We start from the raw sequence: 17,091 nt of genomic DNA on the forward strand, positions 1-17,091 counted from the left end.
TATGGCTTTACTTTTTATACCTCATTTTTATACTTTTCTGCTGAATGGTTAAGATCAAGATAAAGCAAGACCTATCTAATGAGAAATGTAGCTTTTATATCTAATAAGTTCAGTCAAATCCCCTCAGCATTTATTCTGAAATCATGTGGCCATTTGTAATAGCCATTTTGATGGGTGTGTGATGTTTTAATTTGGAATTTCTAGATTGCTAATACATTTTTCTAGACTGCTAATAAGTATCTTTTAATGTAATTGTTTGAAATTCCTATTTCTGCTTCTGTAATGTTTCTGTTTCAGCCTTTTGCCTGTCTTCATGTTAGGATGTCTGGGCTTTTCATAATTTCTAATAGCTTTTATGCCTTCTGGCTTCAAGCCCTTTGTCATTCCTACGTGTGGAAATATACATCACTCTCCTTTTTACTTTCATTACTGTCTTTTGATAAATAGGAATTCTTAATTTTAAGAGGCCTTAATACATAAATCTTTTTCCCTTGGGTATCTTTTAGGTATTAAGAGATCTTTCTGGGGCCAGGGAGATAGCTCAGCTACCTAAGTGTCTGCCAGGCAAGCGCAAGGTCCTGAGTTCGATCTCTGGTACCACAAAAAAAAAAGAAAAAAGAAAAAAAAAAAGAGAGAGATCTTTCCCAGGATTACAAATATATCACCATATATTCCCTTTCTGAATGTTTTATCATTTTTCCACTCACACTGAAGTCTGAAATTCATGCAGAACTTTTGGTTGATAGCAAGAATTATGTCTTGATGTGATACCTACACATTACAGCTAGCCTGCGCCAGTACTGGGGAGAACACACTTCCCTACCCTGTGCCTTGCGATCTTGTCATTGAGTCAAGCACCTGTCTGCATAAGAATCTACTTCCAGGCTTTCTTTTCTGTTCCACTGGCTTACAGCTGTGGATCTTTGTCCCAGACCAACACAACTATAGCCTTACCAAATGTCTTGATAGCTGATGTAACGAGGCCTCTTACTTGCTTGTTCTTCTTCACCAAGAGTAGCTTGCATTCCTGTATAGATTTCAGAATCAACTTACTAAGTTCCAAAGGCTAAAAGGGAAGAGGGAAGAAAATGAAGGAAAGAAACCTGCTATGATTCTCATTAGAAATTGCACTGTACAGCAACTGGGATTCCATTCCCAGCATGCTGTGCCAGCCCCACCCCGGGGCGAGTTCATGGTGGTACATGCCTGTAATCCCAGAGCTTGGGAGGCTGAAAGCAGGAGGATTACTATGAGTCTGATCTTTGTAGTAAGACCCTGTAGACTCTATACAAAAAACAAAAAAAAAAAAAAAATACAAAAAAAAAAAAAAAAGAAAGAAAAAAGAAATTGCATTGTACCTGTAGATCAATATGAAAAGATTTAAACACTTCAAAATATTGAGTCTTCTAGCCCACTTTTTTAGGTATTCTCTAATTCCTCTAACAAATTTTGAAGGTTTTTCTGTCACAGGTTTGCATAACTCATATTAGATTTACTCCACCTACTTGCTTTGATCTTCCCACATATAAATGGTATCTTATATCTTGTTTGTTATATAGAAATACAATTAATTTTTGCCTACTGATTAAGCATCTGGGCACTTTGCTAAGTTCTCATATTAACTCTAACAGTTTTTCTATGTATTTATTCTCTTGGATTTTTTTATATACATATAATCAATGTTGACTTTTTGTGTTTGTCAGGGGATTGACCACCTTTCTGAAGTTCCTTATTATTTCTAATCATTCATCATAGAGACTCTTTGGTTTTCTAGGTTGAAAAAAATCAGATTAATGTGTAATTATGAAGGTTCTGCTTCTCCCTGGAGAAACAGTGCAGAGTAGTCGTAAGGCGCAAGGAGTCTGGAGTCAGGCCACATGCCTTTGAATCCCACCTTCACTGCTTACTGTGTAACTCAAAGTAATGTGCTTAGTCTTGGTGCCTTTGTATCATTCATTATAAAGAGCCTCAGAGGGTGGTTGTAAAGCTTAAATAGTTCCTAGAGTTAGAATGGAGTCTGGCAGAGGGTGAGCTTGAACCTTAGGTGAGCATTTACCATTTTATCAAAAGCTCATTATTTTCTAAATTTCCATTTTCCCCCCTTATTTTATTGTATTGGCTACCTTTCCAACATAATATTCAATAGTCATGGTGCTGTCAGGCCTCATCTGAAATGTTAACACTCTGAAACTTTTTTTCTAATTTTATTATAGGCAGGACTGAGTTCTGTTTCTTGTTTGCTATTTCTGAAGTCATCCTTCACTGGACTTCTGAATCTAATGTTAAACTCTTCCAAAGGCGTTTCTTTTGGTCGGCAATGTTATTCACATAGAAATGGAAAACATTAGTAATGCAGTCTTCTGTGGTTAAACATCACCGAGAACCTGCGGTTAAAGGAGACTGCAGCCTCTCTCGCGCCCTGGAGATTGTGTCTCAAAGGACGGGTCTGGGCGGTATGTGAGCCTCCTCAGGCCGGTGGGTTGTTTGGGATGCACTCTGGGAGGTTGGGATGGATTCTTGAGCTTTAAATTTGATTAACATTTTAGGAAGCTGGAGTATATCGTCAAGGGTTTGGTTGTTGGTTTTTTTTTCCTCACAATGAGTATATAGACTTAGTTTTCAAGGCATTAAGGAACTAAAAGTACATTCTTATGGGAAAGGTTACGCCAACTGCATAAAATTCTAGCATCACACTCACGGGGTCAGCTTTGTTCTTAGCTCCCTCCAGTGCTGGTACTGTACTTCTAAGTGTACCGCAAATAAGATGCAGCTACGTTTTCATGGGCTGTATTACTATAGATCTTTGTTTGGTTTTGTTCTTCATAAGTTTCTGTTCATGTGTCAACAAAGCTATCTCTTTATGGCAGTATCAACTGATATGAAGTGGTTTTTCCCTGTGCTGTGGACTGAACACAGGGCCTTGTGTAACCTACACCCTGTGTTTACCTCTTAGCCATATCCCCAGTCCTCGAGCAATTCCTTAAAATGTCCTTTAAGTATCTCTTAGATATTTTTCAGATGAATTTTCTCCGTATTCAGATGGTGGTCTCTTTCTTACTTTCCAGGACTTTTCATCTCTCTTCTGTCATATTTATTCATTCGCAGATGACGAAGGACTCATTCCGGCGTGATATGGCCAATAGATAGGTGTGCTTTGCTCAGATCCTCTGAATGCCATTATGCTCGGTCTCTTAAGACCTGTACCAAATCACCTGGGAATACACTAACTAAGCCCCTACTGTATGTAGCTGTCTGAGCATTTGGTCCTGGTGTGTGGACATGGATTTACCCTCTGCACCCATCCTGGGCTGCTGACGTGCTGACCAAAGGGCATGTCTAGGGCTCCTCTCCACCCTGAGGTCACTCAGAGCACCCTGGAAACTTAACCTCTTAGTAATATCCAACCCTCTCACTCCCACCTAGGTTTTTTTTTTCCAAATTGTCTTCTGAGGGTTGAGGTTCTTATTTAGAAATAGATATTTTGGCTGATCCAAAAGGTATCACAACTAGACTGATGACTACTAAATTTGAATTTCTGAACAGTCGAGAGATTTGGGTGTTAGTTAATAGATTCCAATGTTATTTTAAAATCTAGTTCCAGTGGTCTTGCACTTATGTGAAAAATGCCCCGGAAATGTCTAATACAGATTTACTACAGTTGTAGTTTTTAGGGTGGTAGGTTTTAGCTTTTATTTTAGATTTTTTAGATGATTTTTAGAGGGAAGTTGGAGCAGCTGCTCCAGGCCCTTCTAGCCCTTTGAAGCCAGATACTCCTCTCCAGAATGAAATGCTTTATTTTAGTAACTTATATCTCCCTGAACAGCTGGGAGGAATGCTGCCCTGTAGAGGAACTCATGATCCCTCTATGCCAGACTTTTGTACTGGGAGAATAGTGACAAGAGTTACGATGTCAAAGGCCTGCTGCCCCGAAGATGTAGCCTAAGGAAACTGCACTGGACCGGAAGGGAGGACACCTGAGTGTTCAGGACTCTGCCTGGCAGTGCTCAGCATCCCACTGACAGGAGCTCATCTCTTTGTTGCTAGTATAGGGGCTCACGCCAAGTGGTCTCTAACTCCTGCCATCCTGGAACTCCCTGGTTTCATTACCTGACCTGAATCACCTGCTTTTAGCAACCTGTTCTTTGGTGCATCTTGATCTTTTTTTCCGGGTTCTTGTGTAAAGGGAAGTAGAGGCAGGAGACTCTTTCCCACTTGGCATTCTGGCTACAGTGTGCTTCCTGCTTGCTGGGCAGGTCAGCTGGAAGGGTGGTGTGCCTGCTCAGGGCACAAAGGCCTGCACCTTCTTCTGGGAGGTTTGCCCTGGGCCATGGTCAGGTTCGTGGCGTTACCAAATATCTGGCAGTCCCCCAGGCCCTGGACCTTCAACTGACATTGTATTAGAAGTAAACATGAGAGAAATAAAACTTGCTTTCTCCAGAGAATGTCTCTGAGGCACAGGGATGGAGAAGGGCCACTGTGCTGCCCGTGTCACTGTGCCAGTCCTGTGGGCAGGACGAGATATTACAGTTGCTATCATGCTTGTTGAGACCCCCTTGCTTAAGAGTCAACAAACACCCAAGGAAAAGCAGAGCCTCTGGAGGTGTAAGGAGAGGGAAGAAAGTTGTCACTCGTCATCCATATTTCCCTAATGAGAGGAGGAGTCGCCATATGAACAGAAACGTGCACCAAGTCGTAGGTAAAGCCTAGTGCACAACGCAGATGTTCGTGGCCAACACTACGCCTTAGTCAGGCATCTCTGACCTCAAAGACATGACCTCTACCATCCAGAGTCTCCCGGAGAAGGCACATGAAATTGTGGGCTGTGGTGATAAACCAGAAATCAGAGAGGCAGGGACAACTGCAAGGGATATAACTAAACTTCTTGCAGTTTCCAAAACTTCCAGTGCAAAAGCTAAGCAAATGATGGTCTCTAAATAGCCCCTTGCCCTCCTTTCTCCTATGTGATGATCAGTGTCTCTGGCTCCAGCACTTAGGAGTGGCCAACCGCACTGCTTAGAGTTGAACCCCATCTTCTGTGCCAGCCCCTCCTTCTCCTCATAGGTCCCTAAAGCACCGTCCCTGCATTTGTCCCTCTGCTGGCTCAAGAAGCCTGAATAACTAAGATTTCCCAGAACTGGTGGCTTGCTGACCATCAAATATGAACTATCAAAGAGTGTAATTCCATTTGCTTGCTTTCTTGTTTGAATGCAAGAGATCCTATCCTTCTTCTCTAGGCTCGTGAATATGCAAAATTGTCCCTGAGGAATGATGCTCTGTGGGACGCTGTCACCTCTTCTGTAGACTTGCCATGCTGTCAGTACTCAAGGGCCACCTCCTCAGAGCAGGAAAGTAAAGGCAGTTTGTTTCTCTTTTTCTTTGCACAAAAGCCCATAGGTTCTACAAGCAACCAGGTCACTGGTACAAATATGAACTTAATCTGCCCATTGATTTTCCCGACAGCCCCAACTGATGGCCTCAAATGCTCTCTCCAGCACAGCTGCAGCCCTCTGCTCCCTCTGAATATGCCTTTGTTGCTGGGGAAGGTCACACCTTCACCCTTCACATCAGCCCTCACAAGGGGCAGCTTTGGGCCCCCCTGCTGGATGATAAGGATTCTCCTATAAACATGGGTTTCAAACCTGTGCACTTGAAAATTAGGCGTCTGCTACCAAATGCACACTCAGGATGCTCTCCTTCCCTGCCCCCATCATATGCCCTGGCAAGATTATATTGAACTACTTAGGGAAAGTATTTACTGAATGTAAGGAGAACAGAGAACTTCTGCATTATTTATTATGAGCTAATAATACATATCATATGTAGAATGTATTCAGATATAAATTAGTGATGTTAGGAAATTCTAGTGGTTCAGAATCTGCTACGATCTCTGACACATATGTAACATCTCATTACAGTTGTACTCTTGTAGAAGGCTGGGAATTGGCTGTGAGACAACTTCATGAGGTCTTTAAGCTTTACTTTAAGCTTTACTTGCCATTCTCCCTCCAGGCATTGTCTACTTCTAAGACTTGGCAAGTCATTTCAAATCATGAATTCTTAACCTTACCTTCTAGCATATATATTTTTTTCTCTGTGAAAGTGCACATTTACTGAGTACCTACTATGCACTACATTTACAGCTAGCTTCTTGATGTCTTAAAGCAGTGGATATTAGAATCCCCAACTTATAAATGAGGAAAGGAGGGCTCAAGGCCATGCAGTTTATAAGTGGCCAACAAAGAATTGGAAGCTAGGTCTTGATTCTAAGCTGAGGTGTCTACCCTGCATCTGACTCAGTCCCCAGAGCAGGAAGCAAAAGATTGTTCTTAGCTTCTGTGTCAGTTATCTGTCCCAACATAATTCTGCATAACAACTACAAAGTGAGTGGCTTAACACAGCATTTCCTTTTGCTCAGAAGTCTTCAGGTTGGCTGGATGATTCTGCTGATGCAGACCATGCCTGGCTGAGCTCAGCTGGCCTCACTCGAGCATCTGCAGTCAGTGGCTGGGTCAGCCAGGACGGCTGGGGCTGGGCAGCCTGCCTCCTCCATCAGCCGGGCTGCGCTTGTCCACACCGCACAGGCTGAGGTCCAAGAGCCTGGACAAAGCACACGGCTTCTTGAATCTGGGTTTCCCAACTCCTGTGTTGCTTGCATTATACTCTACTATCCAAAGCAAGTCCTAGTGTCAGCCCAGATTCATGAGAAAGGAGATGCACCCAACCTCTGGCTGCAGTCACATTGCACCGGAAGTGGGTCATGGACACTTTTGCAGTCAGTCTGTCTCATTTCCTTTACTGGGCTACGTGCTTCCTGGAAGCCTGAGTTCCCTCCATTCCTTTTCAAATCCTACACAGAGAGCTCCTTCCTATCCATAGCAAGGGATAGAATGACCACAGCAAGCTCAAAATGGCCCCTTTCCCTAGAAGGGGAATGTTTTAGTCTGGGAAGTATTAAACCTTCAGCCAAGCTGATTACGTGAAAGCCAGGCCCTACATAACCAGCCTGCAGTGACAAGACTGCTTCAAGATTCTTCCTTCAGTGTTACTTCTGCCTTCCCCAGTCCTGCGTGTTTGGGCTGACATTGTGTTTTGCTTGTGGAGACAGGACATCTCCCCTTCCCTTAGCATTCTGCAAGGATCTGTTAGTCCATTGTTATTATAACAAAATACCTGAGTCTGGGCTCTTTACAAAGAAAAGGGGTGTACTTAGCTCATAGTTCTGGAGGCACAGAGGCATGGTACTCATTTCAGCTTAGTTTTTTTAAGGACTTGATGGCAGATGGCATCATGATGAGACTGTGTCAGAGAGAGAGAGAGAGAGAGAGAGAGAGAGAGAGAGAGAGAGAGAGAGAAGATTACATGGCAAAGTGTGATGGTGAGGACTAAAGTCCCATGAAACACATGAATGCCTTCTGAAGGGATGCCCACCCCTAATGGTTTCTCACCAGGTCCTGTCTCTTAATGGTCCCCCCACCTTTTAACACTGCCACACTGAGAATCCAGCCTCCAACACATGAGGCCTTGGGTAATATCCTCCAAACATATCCAAACTGCACCAACCTCATTGGCCCATGTGCTTGTAGTTTTCAGGAGGATGAGTAGAAGGGAAGTCACTTCTGTGAGACTTCCTCTGCTAGTGGTCTGCCAGGAACCAAAATTAGATTTGGAATAAGGTACCCAGTGGGCTGGGAGGCAAGCTGGGAGAGAGCTGGGGACAGAAGTGGAAAGTCTCACCCGATTTCAGGAGGCCAGTGATGGCTCAGGAAGCTCAAGAAAAGGAAGACAGGAGAGATGAGTATAGAAATTAAATATTAAAGATAAGAAGATGAGCCAGGTGCTGCAATCCCAATGGGATCACACTTGCCCTGCTGCCAGCTTGTCCCCATATAGCTCAGGAACACCTGCTAGGATTATAACTAGGTGGTGGCAGCAGTTGGAGATGGTACATCTCAAACTCAGAAGCTGCCAGCCTGGAAAGGAAAGAAGCTATTGTGCAGGAATCTCCTTTGTTCCATACTGACAACTCTGTGACAAATTATCAGGTTTTATTCTCTAAAAACAAATGGGAGGCTCTAGACCATTATAAGAGGGTTGCTCAACAGAGCTCTGAATTCATGCTGAAAAATTCCAGTAGTGTGAGAAGGCTCAACTCCACTGCATGGAGGACAGGAAGATTCTGCCCTGGTGTTGGATCATTCTTATTTCAGGGTGGTCCAAGGACTCAGGAGGCTAAGAATGGGTTTTCCAAGTCCAAATCTAGCCTCCAAGGCTAGATGTGGCAGTACACACCTATAATCCCGGCACTTTGGAGGCTGAGGAAGGAGGTTCACTTTGAGTTCAAGATCAGCCTGGCTAAATAGTGAGAGACTGTCTCAAAAAAGAAAAAAGAAAAAAAAAAACCCATAAAAATAAAAAAGCAAATCTAGGCTCCAATATTAATTGTTCCATGCTGAACAAAGTACCACTGAATCTCTGCCTCTCGAAAATGTTGTGGAAAGAAAGTCTCACTGGGCATCTACACCCTGAGTTCAGCTGGACCTCACCTACTGCGTCTCTAGTTCTCTATTTGCAACTGACAGCTCTTGATCAGGCAAGAACCCTAAAGTTCTGGGACCTGAGATGAGAACCCAGATATGAAAACCAAAAAAAAAAGTCTAGATATCTCAAAGAGCTAAGGCCATGCACTTGTGGGACAGACCAGGCATCAAGGTGAAATACACCTGTACCTGTGTCCAGAAAGCAAAATAAGTGAAATCCTGTCTTTCTTGCCCTACACAAGCACACACAGGCACATGCACATATGCCTTGGAGGTCCTTCATAGATATGAATCAACCATAGCTAAAAGACTGGATGCTGCCGTGCCACCCATGGTGTGTGGTAGACCGAGCCAAAGCCAAGTTTGCCTGGTTTTCAGATGATAGCCAAGTCCCTGGAATGCCAGGAAGTGCTTTTCCAAAGGCAAATTAGGGCTGGTCATGCAAGCAGCTGGATGGGAAAATGTGGGAAAACAATCATTTGTGAGGGAATTGATCTCTCTCCTGGTTTAGAAAGAATAGCTACAAAAAAGTGGCATATCTGTGGGACATCTTTCTTCATCCTGTTTTTGACCCTCTAAGGGAGTTCATTTCTCAAGATCTTGGAGACAGCTCCACATGGGACCAGTTTCTCTTCTGTGTTCTCACTCTGTGAGCTGACTAGGTTAAAAATTAGTCTAATGAGGGAGTTACATTTGTAGGTAGTAGCTGACTGTTGCCTCATTCATTATATAGAGATCTATACATGCCTGTCTGCCCCAGTATTGGTCCAAAATTACCAATCAGAGTCAGTTATTTCTTTTTTTAAAAAAAAGAGAAAAGGCCCTGTGGCCAAGGTGGTTTACTTCATTGTGGGTATATGGGTCTTTGAAATAGAGATGAATTCTTGGTCCTCCTTAGCTCCTCATAAGAACCACCTCCTAGGGAGAGGAGGAAGGTCAAAAGTAGCTAAAGGATTTGGGGCCCTCCACTTTCCCTCACCATCCACTCTTGACAGCCCTCCTGGATTCTCCTAGAAGAACGATGAGGAGAAACATTCAAATTGTCTAGAGGGGCTGGGCTAACCTTGCACCTTCCATTGGAGAATTTCCCTTGAGTAACCAGAACTCCGGAGACTAACCAGTGCAAGGCTGTGAGTGCTCATGTCAATGCTACTGTGAACATCTGCTGTTTTGCTGGGTTTCTACATGTTCCTGGGTTGTAGCGAGCCACTTGACTTAGTAACCATTCAAAGTTGGGTATGTATGACTATAGAGTACACCGTTTCAACAATCCCGAAGCCATTTACATTCTCCCTGTGCCTATGGGGATGGCTGGCTTCATAGACTGTTTCTGAGGATTCTGAGGTCTGCAACCTTGAACCGGCTTCTAGACATTAGTGCACCTGTTGTTGGCTTCTTCTTGCACTATCAAAGCCAATGAAACTGTGTTTATTCTCTCAGATCCTGGCCAACTGCTTTTGTGGGCTGGTCAGAACTGTGGGCTGCCTCCATGTGTCTGTGTTCTACTATAAATATGTCTCTTAGTTCACACACACAACAAACTTTAATGGTATTTTCTCAGAAATTTACTCAAGCACCTAAGAATCTCATTGGAAGTATTTTCTTAGTGTTAATGTAATATTCCTCTTTTGTTATAACCTACTTTGTTGCATGCTCATACTCTATCTTAATTATAGTAATGATTTTGATGAAGATGTAAGCAACACAAGCACTGAAGATTGGGCAGAGACCAGTAGAGAGATTATATGAGAAAATAGGTGGATTTGGTGTTTTGACCAGGTTCTGGAGGGCCATGAAAAACATAGAGTTCAGATTATATACACAGGCGCACACACATACACTCATTTTGCAAGTGCGTATGTGTATGCAGTGATAACAGAAAAATATTAAATTTATTTAAAAAAAAAAAAGAACTGTGGGCTGGCAGTTGGACTCCAGGAAAGTTATAGGGATACTGCCTCATTGTTTTGGGCTTCTGGACTTGCCATACATTTGCAGGCTCCAGGCTCCAGTTTTACATTTGCCAGTGGCTTCAGGAAGAAGTTACACAGGCAAAAGCAGGGTTATTGATCTGCTCTTTCTCTGCAGCTTGCTGAACACTTCATCTTTAATATTTTTCTCTTAAATATATATATATATATATATATGTCATCCATCTATCTATATCTCACCAAATATATTTGACAAATCAATGTATATGTCTATGAGACTGTCTAATCACCCCTTTGAAAGCACAAGTAGGGCATTATGTGAAGAATAATCAATATTGGTGTAAAAATTGAGGGCTATACGGTTAATCCAAAGGAGCATAAATTGACAGAAGACAAGGCCTCAGTCAATATTTGCAGAAGATATTTGGCCAGATCTAGTTATCAGGAGATTATCATGCACCATTATGTATTCGGAACTCTCCAGATGAAGGCTCAGCACCAGGCATTCCAGAAAGTGGGAGTAGTGACAGCATTCTGGGAGTCAGAAGTGGCTGTGTGCTAAGCACATTGGTGGTCCCAAGGAAGGTGACAAAAGCAGTACTGCACCTGGCCCCATACTGCAACCATCAGATCCATGAGGTGGAGCTCATGGAGGGCCCCTGTCCTGTGTAGCTGGGCTGGAGGTCACTCTGTAGAGGACACAGCCTGGCCCTGGCTCAGCAGCAAACCCAGACTGTGCCCCAGGATCATTGCTTCCATGCCCCAGTCCATCCATTTCCTTCTAATCTTTTTTTTTCCTTTTGGTACAAGGTCTTGATATGCAGCCTGAACTCATAGTGCTCCTCCTGTCTCCACCTCCCCAGCACTGGGATTACAGGCATGCACCACAATGTTCTGTTTCGGTGGCCGCCTGGGCAGGGAGCCGGCACAGCATGCAGTACTAGGGATCGAACCCAGGTCCTTGCACTTACCAGGCAGGTGCTTAGACTGCCGAGCTATCTTCCCAGCCCTCCATTTCCTTTTAAAGTGAAAAGCATTCTCCCTGGTCTCTCTAACTCAGGGTTGCTGGGGTAATCTGATGAGAAGAGAGATGGTTTGTATTTCCTCTGTCACCTCACTGAGAGGCAAGCAAAATTATTTCCCTATTCAGCTGAGGAACACAGGCCATGAGAGGCTAAGTACTGTACAGGATCCCTGTCCTTGGAACTAGAGGAGCCCACATTGGAATCTAGCACATCCCTTAGGTTGCATCAGGTGTCCTCTGAGAATTTAGAAGTCAAGCAGACCATTGAGCTCAGAATGAGGCATGTGAACAGCCTCGGCATCTGCAGGGAGCTCAGAAAAAGCTCCATGCTACCACAGGCTGGCTGCAGCATCCCCGCTGCATTGTCATTATTTCTGCATACCCTCAGGGTCAGAAGCTCTGTTATGGAAAACTTGAGATTGCACCAGAGAGTTTTGGTTTTGGTTTTGTTTTGTTTTGTTTGTTTTTGTATTTTAGAGAAGGGTTTGCAGGGTGTTCAGGGTCTCATTAATAGATTGGACTCAGTGATCCACCTGTTTACAGCCTCCCACAAGCTGGTATTACAGGCATGCACCACCATGCCCAGTATGCACCAGAGAGTTTCAACATGAGATTATAACAATCATGCAGTATCAACATAATCCAACAAATGCCAGGATGCTGTGGATGAACAGAGCAGTAGCACTCATTAGGGAAGCCTGAGAAAGGGGTACAGTAATAGATTGCAGCCTTGCTGTCTGAGCTCTCTCTGCAGGGGAAGCTCTCCTCATTTGAGAAAGTTCTAGGACCCTGCCAGAGAGAATGGGTTTTAAGACAGGAACAAATTGTTTTTGTGGATTTGTGTGCATGTGTTTAATTTTCTTTTCTTTTCTTTTTTTTTTTTTTTTTTTTGCGGAACCAGGGATTGAACTCAGGCCCTTGTGCTTGCCAGGGAAGCACTTATTCCACTGAGCCATCTCCCTGGCCCCTATGTGTTTAATTTTCAAAGGTAACAGGATTACTTTTTTTAAATGATAGAAGAGAAATGAGAACAAAAGTGTTTAGCCGAGCCAACACAGCCCAGCAGAGGGAGGCTTTCCCCTTCCTAGCCTTTGAAGCCATTATGCATTTCATTTATTTCACCATCAGTCCTTTATGTTTCTAGAGTGCAAAGCACACACCAGGCAGAGTGGCCAGTCAGCTGGGGGAAGCTCAGCTTCTAAAGCATCTTTTTTAATGAGTTTTGTCCTCTCATTAAACCCTGGGTTGGTGGATTTGGGCTGGAGAGTGAGAAGTTGAAGAACAAGATGCCAGTAAACTCAGTGTTTGGCAAGGGTTTGCTTTCTGGTCCATAAACCTCAGTCTCTCCATGTGTCCTCACATGATGGGAGGGGCAAAAGACTGTCTTCCAGGACTCTTATAAGGGTGCTAATCCTATTCATGAGGGCTCTCCCTCCATGACCAGATCACCTCTGAAAGTCCTCACCCTCTAATGTCATTACCTTGGGAGCTTGGATTTCAACATAGGAATTTGGGAATGATACAGACATTCAGAGCATAACAAATCCTAAGGCCTGACTCAGGAAGGGCATTTCTTTGATACAGTGAGGTAGGTGTTTTCTGCTCAGAGGCCATACAGGAAATGGCAGGTAGCAAGTGCCAGGACTGATGACCAGGAAATCATACCCACAAACCAGGACCTTGAGATGTACATAAAAATTATAATCCAGGTCCTGACCACATGCTGCAAGGTAATGTCAGTCCAAGGGAAGAGATTCTCAGCCTGGAGGCTGCATATCCTATGGAATTTTATTTTGGAAGACTCCCCCATCCAGTTCTGTCCACCCTCGCCTTTCCCCTGTGTGCTGCATTGAGACTGTAAAACACTCCTGGGAGAGCTGAGATTTCTTTCAAACAAAATTTTAATGCACAGTCTCATGCCTTAACTTTGTGGTTTGTGTTGACTATATTAACTAACCCTTACAAGGTACTTTGCTGAGAAACCAAATCTGTCTGAACAGTGTACCAATTCCCTGAGTCAGGATGCTATTTGTCCATAGCCTAAAGAGTCATTCAGGATTGTTAGACCTCATTGCTGACTCACAGGGATTTATAGGCTAAAGGAGAAATGATGATGTATAAATTAATGTCCTGGTGTGAAGGGTTGTAGACTCCCAGGACTGCATACGGTAACAGCACACTTAGGACCCTGAAGTCTTGTCTCTGACACTTTGGGCTTTTTCCTCCACCTTTACCCCTGTCTTCATATACCAGTTTCACTTCAAACTAACCACAATAGAATTGGCCAAGCCAATTGTTTTATGGTCTGTCCCTCATTGGTTTTTTGCTTTGTTTTAAATTTTCAGAGTCTGGATGGGCTGGCAGACTAAGCGCCTGCTTTGGCAAGTGTAGGGACCAGGGTTTGATCCCCAGTCCTACATGCTACACCAGCCCTACCCCTGGGGCATGCTAAGCCAGCCTGAGTTCAGGCATGGTGGTACATGCCTATAATCCCAGCACGGGGGAGGCTGAAAACAGGAGGATTGCTCCAAATCCAAGCTATGTAGTGAGACCCTGTACCAAATACATAAATGAAAAAATAAATAAAGTAAGTCCAGATGAGGGGGATGTGGGTCAGAATGCTATGGTCTTACTATTACTCCTAATTTCATTATGTTAACAATTTTTGGAGTCACTGAGGCAGAGGCCTGGATTGTAGGGGGAAAAAAATGCACTTTTAAGTTTTGACTCCAGAGGTAATTTTAGCTCAACTGAAAAGAATTCTAGAAAGCATAAAGACAAGTCACTTCCTCTTCAGTCATCCTCCTAAGACCTAGACTCTTTACTCCTTTCACTGTATTTAGTTTCAGAAATAAAGAATGCTGAGGATGTTCTGAGGGGCAGGGACCGAAATAGAAAGCCAGCTGTGGAGGGCTCCAAACCAGATTCTAAACCAGCCCTGCCTTCTCCTCTCTCCCATCCCCCAGTAGCAAGTGGCTGCCATCCATCCCTGTGATGAACTGGGAGGCTGGTTATTGACAGCTGGGCAGTATGCACAATAAAGCTTAACGGTTTACATCCCCTTGTACGACTTTGTCAATGTGTTCAATGGATCGCCTTCTGGTGCCAGTCCTCTCACCGCACTGACTCCTTTCCTTCTTTTTCCTTTCAAGCGTGCAAACGTAAAGAGCAAGAACCAAACAAAGACAGGAACAATTCCCAGAAGAAATCCCGCCTGGTGTTCACTGACCTCCAACGCCGAACACTCTTTGCCATCTTCAAGGAGAACAAGCGGCCGTCGAAGGAGATGCAAATCACCATTTCTCAGCAGCTGGGTCTGGAGCTCACCACTGTCAGCAACTTCTTCATGAATGCCCGGCGCCGCAGCCTGGAGAAGTGGCAAGATGACCTGGGCACAGGGGGCTCTTCAGCCACCTCCAGCACTTGTACCAAAGCATGATGGGAGGACTCTCACCTGGGCACAAGTCACCTCCAAATGAGGACAATAGATACCAAAAGAAAACACTAAGGAAAAAGACACCAGATACTTCGCTGGGGCCCTTCACTGGTGATTTGAAAGCACAATTCTCTTGCAAATAAACTTCTATTCTAGCTGTAATCATAGGCCAGGTGTTCTTTTTGTTTGTTTGTTTTTAATGGCTACAGAGTCCAAGTGCAAGCTGAAAATTAATCTCTTTGAACCAGACACTGTCTTCTGAGCATGCTAAGCAATGTATAAGTCCAAATGGGGCCTTCCTGGAGCCAGCTGATGCCAGTATGATGTCAACCAAGCTCAGGATTGCTGAAAGCATCAACAGAACCACTCCAGGTCCTGCCAGCCTCTTGAAGTCAGCGTTCCCACTGGTAACAGTGAGAAGCGTGGCCCAGTGAAGGACTCTGAGTTTAGGCTTCCATGACACTACAATAAGAGAAGAATCTAGCAACAAGAATGACCTCATTTGCTTTCCAAGTGCTTAGCCTCTATATCCCAGTACACCAAAGCTCACAGCCATACCATTTAACATTTCAGAATAGTAATTACTGAGCACAAGTTTTAAATATGGAAATCTAAAAAATAAAAAAAATCCAAGGACCTGTTTTTTCAACTCAGGCATCTTTTCATTGAATGAGTTAGAAAGCTTTAAGTTGATCCAGTTTACAATCTTTTCTTTACCTCCTGGAAATCTGATGTGGTCTTGGATCTGTCAAGAAAACAAACAAAAAAAAAAAACAAAAAACAAACACTGAATCAATTCACTTGAGCTCAAAGTATCAAGCACAACAACGATAAACAGAAAAAAGGTTCTGGATTCACTGCATCTGGATTTGTCAAGATGCCTGTTAATGAAGTCATTAGGGAATCGTCAAGAATATGGCTTCAAGCACATTTTGCAGTTTGCTACAAATTTTGTTTGTATGTAATGCCGACGCACACTCAGGAGGCCAACTTAACTGCTATGGTATGTGGAGCAAACATGGCATTTTAAAGCTCTAGTTTTTTTAAAGATCATTAATGTGTTCTTCTTGGGTTATCAGTCATCTTGTTCCTCCTCTTGTGCATTATGACCACCACCTAATTCATTCTCATTCTTTCTACTTTGTGTTGTTACCTCATCCATCCCATTAATAGAGATCTTTCCAGTGTTTTCTAGAAGCAATCCTAAATCAATTCACTAGACATGTTGCTCATGACTGTCATCTAGTCCTCTCTTCCATTGTTGACTCATCTTTGCAAAACAACTGAATAAATCTGGAGAAAACACAGCACACCAAAGAAGCACGATACTGCAAACCAAAGACATTTATTACTTGCCATTTTCTAGCCTAATAATACTGTGATTACTTTTAGAAATCAGAAAACCTCTGCAACTCCAAATGGCATTCAGCTCTTGCATTTGGCGCACCATCGGGCTGAGCGGACCAGCTATGCCAAGGACGTTAGCCAAGCCACCAGGCAGTGGCTTTACCACGCCAGCTCTGGTTCCTGGCTGTCACCTTCCCATAGAAAGCAGAAGAGCACCCACAGAACTCTGGGAGATTGCAAAGGTCAGATGTGCATATTTACCAGTGAATGGCCCCAGGTGGGCACCATGGGGGTGTTCAAAGCAAGCCAAACGCTGCAATGATTCTTTACAGACACTTAAGACTGACTTTTTTATGAATTACTTAATCGAAACCAAAGAAACTTTTTCTGCACCTACTTCTGCAACAAACAGAACTGTCCCATTAAATGAATAAATCCGTAAATCAATGGAAATCACCATCAACAAGAAGGAAGCATGCCAGAAAAAAAAAAAAAAAAGAAAACCCACAAAAACCAAAAAACAGCGAGACACACTGTGTTCAAACAGACCTCTTGGGACATTTTTTGGAAGCAGATTTGAAAGAAAGGGTTGAGACAAGAATCAAAGTAAGGAAGAGCCTGAGTGGCTGCTGCTTCATTTGACAACTCACGCGGTAATCTTAAAGTTGAAGATTGTCTTTAATTTGTGCCTATGCAGTTTTTCAAAAGAACACGGAACAGAGCAACAGAAACCTCAACAGCTACAATACCAAAGATGAGGATTTCTCATACCTTTTGTTTCAGTTCATTATCTTCTTTTGCCTGGCTAAAATACTA

At 43.4% G+C, this 17,091-nt stretch overlaps 1 protein-coding gene across 1 annotated transcript in view; it reads left to right on the forward strand.

Annotated features, from left to right (window-relative positions):
* The window catches only part of Onecut2 (one cut homeobox 2), a 47,583-nt gene extending 30,793 nt beyond the window's left edge, over positions 1–16,790 (forward strand). The window contains 1 exon segment of the mRNA XM_004623686.3: positions 14,645–16,790. Within this exon segment, the coding sequence (XP_004623743.2) occupies positions 14,645–14,931 (287 nt within the window). The 3' untranslated portion in view covers positions 14,932–16,790.
* Positions 16,791–17,091: the final 301 nt, after the last annotated feature.

The sequence above is a fragment of the Octodon degus genome, unplaced genomic scaffold (assembly GCF_000260255.1).
Source record: "Octodon degus isolate 3935 unplaced genomic scaffold, OctDeg1.0 scaffold00003, whole genome shotgun sequence".
NCBI classification, from domain to species: domain Eukaryota; kingdom Metazoa; phylum Chordata; class Mammalia; order Rodentia; family Octodontidae; genus Octodon; species Octodon degus.